Source organism: Hyla sarda, chromosome 3 (genome assembly GCF_029499605.1).
Source record: "Hyla sarda isolate aHylSar1 chromosome 3, aHylSar1.hap1, whole genome shotgun sequence".
Taxonomy (NCBI): Eukaryota; Metazoa; Chordata; class Amphibia; order Anura; family Hylidae; genus Hyla; species Hyla sarda.
Genome location: NC_079191.1, coordinates 339565880 through 339578341, shown reverse-complemented (window position 1 = coordinate 339578341; position 12462 = coordinate 339565880). Strand labels below are relative to the sequence as shown.

The 12462-nt window shown below is 39.4% G+C and overlaps 1 protein-coding gene across 6 annotated transcripts in view; it reads right to left on the bottom strand.

Moving 5' to 3' along the window:
- The window catches only part of RASGRP3 (RAS guanyl releasing protein 3), a 110806-nt gene that overhangs the window by 9376 nt on the left and 88968 nt on the right, over nucleotides 1-12462 (bottom strand). For all 6 annotated transcript variants that reach the window (XM_056567411.1, XM_056567410.1, XM_056567412.1 and 3 more), the window contains 4 exons: nucleotides 10211-10288; nucleotides 9160-9273; nucleotides 2997-3112; nucleotides 1314-1461 (listed from right to left, as the gene is read on the bottom strand). In XM_056567411.1, the coding sequence (XP_056423386.1) occupies nucleotides 1314-1461; nucleotides 2997-3112; nucleotides 9160-9273; nucleotides 10211-10288 (456 nt within the window). The remainder of the gene's footprint in view (nucleotides 1-1313; nucleotides 1462-2996; nucleotides 3113-9159; nucleotides 9274-10210; nucleotides 10289-12462) is intronic.

Here is a 12462-nt window from a genome sequence, read left to right as displayed (position 1 = left end):
TAGCACCAGTAACACTGACAATTTTACAAAGCATGAGTTATCAAGAGTGGGTAGGGTGCTAGATATGGCTTACAAGGGGTGTTGCTGGAGTGTGTTTGTATAGATGATAAATGGTCCACAAGACGTAGGTAATTTATACAACTACAGTGTATGCCTTTTCCTGTGCTCTAACAATTGTATTGGATTGGCTTAACATTTTAAATACCATACATCACAGTAGTTTTTTTTAGATATATTATTGAAACTTGTCTACTTTTTCATCACTTTTTTCAGTAACACAATCATGTCTCCATACAGATAAAGATGCCTACGTTCACATTACGTTATTAACTCACTTTATGTCTCAAAAAATGACACAAAAGTTTTTTTCCCCACTGAATTATAGTTTTGGGTCCACACAGATTATTTATGCGTCCGCAAATATATTTTGGAACACTTTGAGGGATGTAAAAGCTCAAAAAAGTCTCTGTTGCAAAGAGCCATTTTGGGGGTTTTAGGCTTAGCTCAAAAAGGCTAAAAAATTTACAGATTTTTTTTACATATACAAAAGAAAATGAACCTCAATAATTTGAATGAACATGTCCTTTACCTCTACGTATTATTAAGGTAAGGAAGCATTTCTCCTTTTCTCTATGGTGGAAACTACAGTGCTGACTATTTTTTAGAATACAAGGTAACATGGTGTACTAATGTCTGACTGTAAACCATACAGTGATCCTCCGACCTATGATGGCCCCGAGATACGATCATCGCAACATACGATGGCCTCTAAGAGGCCATTGCATGTTGAAGGCAGCATCAACATACGATGCTTTTGTATGTCGAGGCCATCGCATAAGCGGCTATCCGGCAGCGCAGACTGCTTCAGCTCCAGCCGGATAGCCATTTAATGTGCCCCATGTGCTCTGGTGAGTGTCACTCACCTGTCCCCGACGTTCTGGACTGTCCTCTTCATGCTCCGCTGCATGGCCTTCACTCTCCTTCGTTGTCATCACTTCGCCGCTCACGCTGTCCCGTCATCCAATAGGAGCGGCATGTGCAGTGACGTGATGACAGCGATGGAGAGCGACGATCCAGGGCAGCGGTGACGGTCCAGAGCGGTGGGGACACCCCGGGGACATGATGTCGGCAACAGAGAGAGACGATCCAGGGCAGCGGTGATGGTCCGGAGCAGCGGGGACACGTGAGTAGAACTTTCTATATTATTATTGCACAGATCCATCAACATATGATTGATTCAAGGAATGATGGAATGAATTACCATCATATGTTGAGGGATCACTGTATTTACAATACAATTAAAAGGAACGTACAAATCCAGCACAGTGCTCGCAGAAGGTCGGCTTTAGATAGTTCATCTCCTGGAAGTTGTGGATAAAGCCTGGTCCCATTTTGCAATGAAACTGAGATTTTGCCCTTAGAAAGTATGCCATCATTTCTTCTTTACTGATTAGACCATCTCTATGGAACAAAATAGAAACACAAGAGAAGTTGTGACGGTGTCCATGATGCTTGCCATAGAGCATATCTGTAAATGCTGTTAAAAACAGCTCAGGACACATAGCTACCCCATTATAATATAAACAGTATGAAATAAAAGATGTATAATTAGAAAACAGATACAGATTGCAAAAATAAAATAAAAAATGCTCCAGTCTCTGACTCTAATCGTAAAAATTATATATAGGTGACACATTCATTTTGAGGACTTTTATATAATAAAAGACCAAAACATCACCTTGTTCCCTGTTACATGGATCTGGGGCAGATTTACTAATAGATAGCATAATTATACAAGGCAGTAAGAAAAGGTGCCAGATTTAACATAACAGCTCAGGTATTTATTTATTTTTTTGTTTGGTGCAAGTTTTGACACTTTTCTAAACTAACTCAGGTTATGTTCCCTAACTACTCCTAACACCCCACCCACTCTTTAAAAAAAAAAAAAACAGAACTTTTTTCTGTAAAGAGAGCTGATAGGGAGACAGGCTGAAGCTGTATCTCACATGATACTCTTTTGGGAGAGTTAGGGAACAAAAGTCCTATGTCACTGATCTATCACTTGCAAACCTTTAGGCATGATAGTAAATGTAAGCCACACTAGGAGAACCATATTCAAGGGCAAATAAGTATCAATACAACCCCAGGAGTTATTTAGCATTTTAAAACCTACTCCAGTGGTTGGACCCCATGTGATCTTCAGAACAGCACCCAAATCTTTTTGTGCACGTGAGGGTTGACATAAACTTTTTGTGAGGGTTGACATACCCTCTCTATGCATCCTCTATTCTAAAAGCCTAAATTGCTTCTTTACGCTTAGTGGTCGTGCTAAATTTTTATCAATTAAAAGCTGTGGTATGACATAAAAAAAGAGTCTGTTTGTTTTCCAGGAACAGTGTCTGTCTTGTCCATTAGTCGGTTGCCCCTGGTTTTGTAACTGAACCACATTAAACCAGGCACAGTTCATGCACAAATGTGGTGTCATTCTGAAAGACAACCTCATTCAACCCCTTTGCATCTGTGGTTTTATGGGAGGGGTGTTGCTGTGTATCACAGAATTATGAAGTATGAAATTGATCAGCAAAGAATTTCGTCCTGAAATATGAAGTTACAATAGAATTACTTTGTCTCACTGAACACCATCAAGATCTATAAAGGCTTAACAAATTTGTGTAGTGATCCAACTCATAAATAGACAAAACATAATAATAATAATAAATTCAGATTCAGATTCTTCCTCTACAATTTACTTTTACAGTAAATAACCCTTATAGCCATATTTTCCATCGGTGTGGTACCATACGTTAGAAAAAGCTGTTTAGTTGATTTAATTTTTTTATGGTTTGGGAAATATTTCATTTTCACTTCTTATGGTAAATTTGAAAAAATAAAGCTTTTCCTATTGTTTTTCTACCTCTTACCAAATAGAATCATGTAATGGCCCCTTGCCAACAATGATATCATTATAGAATTAAACAAAGTGTGAGCCAACTTACTGATCCTTGTCTAAAACGCAGAAGGAGTCCAGAAATGGGAAGTTAGCAGCGATGCTTTCAAAGTCCTCTTGAGAAATATAGCCATCATGATCGTGGTCATAATTTCTGAAAACAGACTAAAAGAATATGTTGAGTTTTAACTGTGTTCAAGTTAAATTTTTGACTTTTTAAAATCATTTTGGACTTTTTCAACTCATTTTTTATTGCTACAATTTTTCTCAAATGAAAAAGGATGCAACTTTCCAAGTATTTCTGATTAAAAATGAAGGAGGGAATTTATTAAGACTGATGTCTTCACTAAAAGTACTCTGGTGTAAAATGCATCATATATATCTCAATAAATCTGTTGCGTCTCTTGAACTGTCCATGCAATGGAGATGCAGCTCTATTAAAAGGGCGTGACTTAAAAAGTGTCAAATATTTGGCCCAATATTCAGGCACAAATCAAGCCAACCTATCAGGGTACGATCACACTAAGTTTCTGCCTCCGTTAAGCCTGGCCTTTGGCCTCCGCCGAAAAGGGGATGCCAACGTATACTGTTCTATGGCCGAAAGGAATTACCTAGTGACTCCTTTCTGAATGTATGCATCATTTCAAAAGCGTAATGGCCCCCATCATGAGTCCGTTAAAAATTGTGCATATGTCCTGAACTGAGTCACTAAGGGTGACTCAGTTCGGTCATAGAAGTGAATGGGGTCTGCTGCTCCCGTTAACAGTATATGCCAGCATGATGTTTCGGGGATGCCGACGGATACGATTAACAGGAGCAGAAACGTAGTGTGGTTGAACCTTAAAGAGGCACTGTCATTGTTAAAAACTTTTCATATATTGCAGGACTCATTATAATATGACATTTCACAATATACAACAGTTAAAAAAAATTACATTTTCACCTGAAATTCAAGCTCAAAATAACCGCCACTAGGGGGTCACCTGTCTTTTATCCAGAAAGACTAGTCTAGATTTTACAGCATACTGGATACCAGCCGTAAAGCATACCGGTATCCAGTATAGGAGATTTCTATTGAGTGTATGCAAAACTAGAGATAAAGGATGTGTGGACATGCTGGGAGCTGTAGTTTTACAACAGCTGGAGGCAACACTGCTCTAACACAGTTATTTACAAACATTGCAGCTTCAGTTGTTACTAAACTACAACTCCCAGCATGCTGAAATAGACAAAGCTTTCTCTGACTCCTGAATGACAAAGAAGTTGATCAGACATTCAGGAGTCTGTGAAAGATGAAGGACACAAATAGTGACAGCTATGCTGATTAGCATCTCGCTTTACTAGGAAAAGATAAAAAAGATAGAAAATGTATTCATAAAAATGCTGTACTTTTATCTAAAAAATCCTTGCACTAATTTTATAAAGATCTATTCTTATATTTATACATTTTATCCTGTTATGAACTTGCCATAATGTCTTAGGAATACTGCAGGCAAGCTCCAAGCATTTTCCTCTGTGTAACATGTACAGCATGAAACCAGAGAGGAAAGGGTTACAGAGTAGAGTGCGGTGATTGGCTGACGGCCCAGGCTCCTCCCTAGACTCAGAGCAGATGAGTCATCACAGTGAGGGAGAGAGACAGACACGCCCCCTCCAGCTTGCACAATGAAAAAGTTACTCACCAGCATATAAATGCTTATATCTCTGGATATATAGGTCCGAGACACATAAAAATGATATGCACATGATCAGTATTGGGTACTGAGTAACATATCCCTTTTTCCCCCTTTTTTTGTACTATGACAGGTGCGCTTTAAGGGGTGTAAAGTTAGACTGATGTGTTTTAAAACATCAAACTTATTAAACTGCATGAGCCACCTTAATAATTCTGGTGCATTTGTAGGCCATGGCAAAATGTTCAAGCTGAATTCCACAGAAATATTCTGCTCAGAAATTCTGCTGCAGTAGAGTCCCATTGATTCTGCTGTACCGAGCATATGGCAGAATTTCCACTACGGAAACTCCTGCCTCAGAAATCCTCTATTTCAGTGTCAGCAGGAACAAGGATATTGTTTCTGCGGATTCTGCTCGGAAATGCACTGCTGTCTATGAAGACAGACCATGTCTAAGCAGCCCCAGGGCTAACAGAACATGCATCGCGTGTTTTCTAGGCAGACATTCTACGCATTTTTTTCACAGTTTGAACATAGCCTTAGACTGTCTACTATAAATTTACAAGTTCTTATTGTAAAACAGTTTTAGTAAATATTCCCCATTGAGTTGTGCCATTCCTCTTAGAAATGTATGATTAGATGCCCTGTAAAAAGGGATTTCTGACTGTGTAAGACAAGGAGAATGCTAACACCCAGTGGGCAATACATATACAAAATAATCACAGAGGGATGTAGAGTTCCAAGAAAAAGTGTCTATGTCAACCGCTTTCCCGGAGCAAACCCCAAACACATTCAGATTACGAGATGTGAACACAGCCCAATTTGAATAAATCATGTTAAGTATAGAAAATAAATTCTTATTATAGTTTAGTCTTTGAATAAATATTTATTTCATCTGTCAAATGTGAGTAACATTTAGCGCTCTCTAAATATACATGTAATCAAATCAAACAAGCAGATTATAATAATATACCGTCAAACCATAATCACACTTATTGAAATATTTTCCTTCAGCTATGTAAATGACTAGAATATTTTATTCCATTGATTTATTTTCAGCCTTATAACATTATGTTCTCTGCCGTGCTTTAGAACTGTGGGATTTCAGCAACTCTGAGGTTGGTAACACAAAGGCTTTATTTTACAGAATCGAAAACACTATGGTTAATTGCTAAATAATGACTGGTTACCCGTGCTCAGAAATGGAATATTTACAATGGAATATTCAGTCATAGGGAGTACCAGAATAAAGAAATGCTACATTATCACGGTGTGATGAGCTGGCCATATCAACACCACAGAACATTCTGCCGGCCACATTTTTATCTTATCATTGGGTGGTAGTACAACACCAGCACCTATTACACCTACACTTTTTTTTCTTTCTATTAATGAGTTTAAGAAAACATTCAGAAGTCATTGGATCCTGTATTAACATATAAATATTAGTTATGTAACTTCTTTATTCAACATAGAAAGCTGACTGGGGATTTAAGAGGAGATTCCTAGGTTTTTCGACAGAGCTATGCATGTTAATCTTGGCCAGAAATAGGGTCCACAAGAGGGTCAGCTGTCACTTGAATATACTGCCCTATGTCAGCGGCAACATATTACAACTACAGATCTATACTAATAGAAAAAAACAGTCTAAGGTTAGGTTTCCAAAAGTTTTTTTTTTCTAGCGTTTTTTTTTGGGGGGGGGAAAACTGCCACCGCAGTTTTTGAGTCAAAGCCAGATGTGTATTTAAAAGGAATGGGGAGTATATAGGAAGGACTTCTATTTCTTCTTCCTACTTGATCCACTTCTGACTTTGGCTCAAAAACCGCAGTGGCAATTTTCCAAAAAAATGCCAGAAAAAACCTATGTGGAAACCTAGCCTAAGGAGGCATTTACACAAGTTGTTTCCAACTCGCAGCGAGTGTGAAAGGGATGGGCTCTCCCCCGGCTTTCCACAGCAGATTTTCAGCAATGGAATATCTGCTGTTGACAATCCGGGACATACCCTATTGACTTCAATGGGGTCTGTGGCAAATTTTTCACAGCAGAGATCCCGCTGTCGAAAATCTGTGAGTCCAACCCTCTTACACTCGCAGTGGGAAACACACTGCGAGATTGAAAGGAAATCCACTTGTGTGGACGAGCTCTTAACCTTTTTTTATAAAAACTTTTATTTTTTTAAATCAACTGATGCCAGAGAGTTTAACGGATTTGTAAATGACTTCTATTTAAAAATCCTAATCCTTCTAGTACTTATCAGCTGCTGTATACAACAGAGGAAGTTCTTTTCTTTTTTAATTTCTTTTCTGTCTGACCACAGTGCTCTCTGCTGACACCTCTATCTATGTTAGGAACTGTCCAGAGCAGCAGAGGTTTGCTATGGGGATTTGCTCCTACTCTGGACAGCTCTGAAAATGGACAGAGGTGTCAGCAGAGAGAACTGTGGTCAGACAGAAAGGAAATTCAAAAAGAAAAGAACTTCCTGCGGAGCAGACAGAAGCTGATAAGTACTGGAAGGATTAAGATTTTTAATTAGAAGTAATTTACAAATCTGTTTAATTTTCTGGCACCAGTTGATTTAAAAAAATATATTTTCCAGCGGAGCACCCCTTCAAGCTTTGGTAATAGGAGCAGTAAAAGCACTGATAACAGTGGACTCCTAGTTATGTGTCTTGTATGCATGAGTACATGATTCTACCGATGACTCCCCATTCTCACCCTTCAGGGCGGTGATTGACAAGCTATATGTGCATATGTCCATCACAGCTAGTTAAGGCCCTTCTACGCGACGCGGCATGATAACAAGCGCCAATCCCAAAGATCCTGAGCTTATTTAATGATCCTTCACATGGGTCAATCATAGGCCGGGCAGCGAATGATGGCTGGATCATTCATACAGCCCTTTAAATTAGTCAATTTCAGTCACATAGAGATAATACTATGGTTCCCATAAAAGCATCTATGTATTATTTTTTTTTTTTGCCATTGCAGTGCTAATAAAATAGCGCTGTCAAAATAGTTATTACAGAAAAATAAATCATCATCATGTTATAGAGCAGGAGGAGTTAGGCAGATTGATTAATAGCTCTGTGGGAAATACTCCAGGATAATTTGTCATTGAAAACTATTCATGGAAAACTCTGCTCTGTAATGTAGTCAAGTGGGCGGTCCTACTCAGTGATTGACAGCTATCTGTGTAGAGGTGCATGTAGAAAGCTGTTCATACCTAGTGTTGCTCGCGAATATTTGCAAATTTTATTCACGAATATCGCATATTCGCGAATTCGCGAATATTCCCGAATATAGCACTATATATTCGTAATTACGAATATTCTTTTTTTTTTTTTTTTCACAGTACACATTACAGTGATCACCCCTCTCTGCTTCCAGCTTGTGTGGTGTAAAGAAGGCTCTAATACTACTGTGTGAGACTGGCGTACGAAATTTAGCATATGCTAATTTTCGCATATGCAAATTTTCATATATGCAAATTTTTCGCATATGCAAATTTGTGCATATGCGAAAATAAAAGGCGAATATTACGAATATGCGAATTTAGCAAATATATGACTAATATCGCAAATTCGAATATGGCCTATGCCGCTCAACACTATTCATAACTAGGACTAACCATTTGTCAGTCTGCTGTGTGCATAAAGACAGTGCGCACCCTTCCTTTTTTCTGCATTGACTTAAGGCCCTTTTACACAGGCTGAATATCTGGCATATGAGTGTTCCTAAGAGCCCTCATTCCCGATTATGGGCCTGTTTAAAAGGGCCAGCGATCAGTTAATGAATGAGAAAAATGATTATTCATCAGCTAAACAGATCTTTTATGCCACCATTAAAATCTTTCCCGGGCACAAATTGCTCTGTGTAAATAGGTAATTTGTGTCTGACAATTATAACTTTTGGGTGGCTCTTGCTGCTCAGTCTGGGCCACTAAAGAAAATACATTTTGTAGGGAGGGATGCCAAAATGAAGCTTTGCTTTTCAACCGTAGTGAGATTATTTGTAGCATATTTTCTTAGAAAGTATGATCCTAAATGACTTTAGTGACATTGGGGGAGATTTATCAAAACCTGTGCAGAGGAAGAGTGGTGCAGTTGCCCATAGCAACCAATCAGATTGCTTCTTTCGTTTTCCACAGGCCTCTTTAGAGGCCTGTGGAAAATGAAAGAAGCAATCTGATTGGTTGCTATGGGCAACTGCACCACTCTTCCTCTGCACAGGTTTTGATAAATCTCCCCCATTATGTTCCAGAATTAAAATAGTCCAGGTACCGCACTACAATGTGAACTGGTCAAGTAGGATCAGAGGAGTCGGTCTGTATATATTCTATGCTTGGGCCCCTCAACCTAGTCTCCAGGGGGCTACTTCATGTGCGCAGCTGCATTCGCTGACAGTACATAATATTGATACACTAAATAATAAATGTATCTTTTAGCTATCAAGCACAAGGTTTATAAATGTTTAATAGCCAGTTATTTTAAAAGAGACCCACAAGTATAAAAGAATAGTAAAAAGAGAAGTCATCTTACCTCAACCAATTTCCTTATATGTTTGCTAATAACTGTAGGATCGGGCTTTGGCGTCACACCAGAAGCCCAATCAAGTGGTACATCAGGTTTAGTAGGAGTTGTGGGGGAAGTTGGCTGTGAATAAAAAAATAACCAAGGATAAGTGTTAAAAACAGGCATAAGGTAAAAGTTCATATTTGGATACATCGCACAAACTGTACTAATCATCCAAATAAGATCATTTTAAAATTTAATACTGACATACATAAATATCAAAGTATCAATTGGCTGAGTGAAACATTAAAAAAAGATGTTTTCACATTAAAGGGGTACTCCCCCCAGGACATCTTATCCCTTATACAAAGGATAGGGGATAAGATGTCAGATCGCGGGGGTCCCGCCGCTGGGGACCCCCGGGATCTCGGCTGAAGCACCCAACATTCATTACTGCACAGAGCAAGCTCGCTCTGTGCGTAATGACGGACGATACAGGGGCCGGAGCATCGTGACGTCACAGCACCGCCCCCTCGTGACATCACAGCCCGCCCCCTTAATGCAAGTCTGTGACGGCCGCTGCCACGCCCCCTCCCATAGACTTGTATTGAGGGGTGGGCCGTGAAGTCACGAGGGGGTGGAGAGGTTTGCTATGGGGATTTGCTCCTACTCTGGACAGTTCCTGACAAAGACAGAGGTGTCAGCAGAGAGCATTGTGGTCAGACTGAAAAGAACAACTCCACTTCCTCTGTATATACAGCAGCTGATAAATACTGTAAGGAATAAGATTTTTTAACAGAAGTAATATACAAATCTGTTTAACTGTCTGGAGCCAGTTGATATGAAAAAAAAAATTGTTTTCCTCCGGAATACCCCTTTAATATAGAGAAAAACTGACACAGAAGAATGATTTTTCCATGTCTTTAGGCACAATAATCCTAGGGATTTCATTTGTTCACCATTGGACTGAATAACTACTGTCGGTCTGTTACTTTTTCTATTACTTTCTGCAACTGTGCAGTATAGAGTATGTACTAATATTTAGTATAATCAAATTGACATTAAAAAAGTTTCCTACCGATTTTGGATTCCGCGGCTCAAGCACCAATGAAAGTTTATAAATATCATCTTCTGTGTGGTATAAATCAAGTGATAACTAAAAGGAAAGTAAATACATTGTATACAATTTAATATAATGTATCAGACTGTAGATGGTAAAAAAAGTATGTTGCAATTTTATTGTTTCTGAAATATTTTCTTCATTACATATCTTGTTAACTCCTGCCCAAGTGACTAATTACAAGCAGTAAACTTGATATATATACACACACATATATATATATATATATATATATATATATATAATATAAAACTCCATGGCCCTCATTTACTAAGAGTGAAGTGTAGGTTTCTTTGTGGGTTTTAATTCCCTACAATTAATTTTTCACGGTATTTACTAAGGTTTCCCTACATTTTCCACTTTCCCTACATTTTGCTTTATTTACACATGCTCTTATATGTCTGGTTTTCCTCAGCTCAAATGCACCACATTTTATGTGGAAACCTTAGTAAATATGTTGGGTTTTTGTGAAAATGTCAGGAACACGCCCCTTTTCAGAGACCACGCCCCCTTTCCCCCGCTGTCATGCCCCTTTTTCGGTTTTTTTTTAGCAAAAGGGAGAGTTAGTCAGGGTTTTTTCAATTCTGGCGCAATTTCTGGCGCAGACAGAATTTTTTCAATCTGGCACAGACAGAATTTCTGGCTCAATGCGACAGAATCTGGCACACAACCCGACAAAACATGTCGGGTTTGCAATAGTAAATGAGGGCCAAAGTGTGTATGTGTGTATGTATGTGTGTTCCACAAAAACGTCCAAACTGCTAAAGATATTAACATGAAACTTGGCCCACGTTACTTATGTCAACAACAAACATAGGATAGGTAATTTAACCCTTACTCACCCCCATTTTTCCAGGGTCGGGGTTTTTGTTTAAAGTCCCATACAAGTCTATGGGAAATATATGTTACTGCATAACTTCCAAACAGCTGGAGATATTTCGATAATACTTGGTCACATGTTACTTATATGTCCACTTAAAATATAGGATAGTTAATTTAACCCTTAACTACCCCCATTTGTGAGGGTTGGGGTTTTTGTTTAAAGTCCCATGCAAATCAATGGGAAATGTATGTTCCCACATAACTTCTGTACGGCTGGAGATATTTCAATACCTGGTACACATATTACAGGTTGGGATATGAGGACGGGATGGAAGGTCGGGATATGAGGTCGGGATAGGAGGTCGAGATATGAGGACGGGATAGGAGGTCGAGATAGGAGATCAGGATATGAGGACGGGATAGGAGGTAGAGATAGGAGGATGGGATAGGAGGTCAGGATAGGAGGTCGGGATAGGAGGTCGAGATAGGAGGTCGGGATAGGAGGACGGGATAGGAGGTTGGGATAGGAGGTTGAGATAGGAGGACGGGATAGGAGGACAGTATAGGAGGTCAGGATAGGAGGTCGGGATAGAAGGTCTAGATAGGAGGTCGGGATAGGAGGATGGGAAAGGAGGTCAGGATAGGAGGTCGGGATAGGAGGTCGGGATAGGAGGACGGGATAGGAGGACGGGATAGGAGGTTGAGATAGGAGGTCGAGATAGGAGGTCGGGATAGGAGGTCGAGATAGGAGGTTGAGATAGGAGGTCAAGATAGGAGGAGGGGATAGGAGGAGAGGATAGGAGGACGGGATAGGAGGTTGGGATAGAAGGTCGGGGTATAAGGACGGCATATGGGGTTGGGATATAACAACAATATATGTGGATGGGATATGAAGTCAAAAGCTTCCTCCTTTGTTGATTTTCCTCCCCAACAAGGATGAGGAAGGAAAAACCGGGCAATGCTGGGTACTCAGCTAGTATATATATATATATATATATATATATTTTTTTTTTTAGAGGTTCTGTTCACATTTTTAGGGTACGTTCACACGGGCGGATTACCTGCGGAATTCCACAGCGTATTTACTGCGGAAAATTCGCAGCAGATTTTGTTACCAGTGACTTTAATGGGTCAGCAGAAAATTCGTAATAGAGGCAGATTTGCAGATTTTTCTTCTGACCCATTTAAGTCAATGGTAGCAAAATCCGCTGCAGATTTTCCGCAGCAAATACGCTTCGAAAGTCTGCAGATAATACGCCCGTGTGAACATTCCCATGAGGTGGTTTTGTTTATCTCAGAGGTCCAGAGGCTCTGTCAGATTCATCTAATGGACACCAGTAGAGTATGAGTAGTTTTTACAAGAACTTTGGCTATTTTCCCCTAAAAAC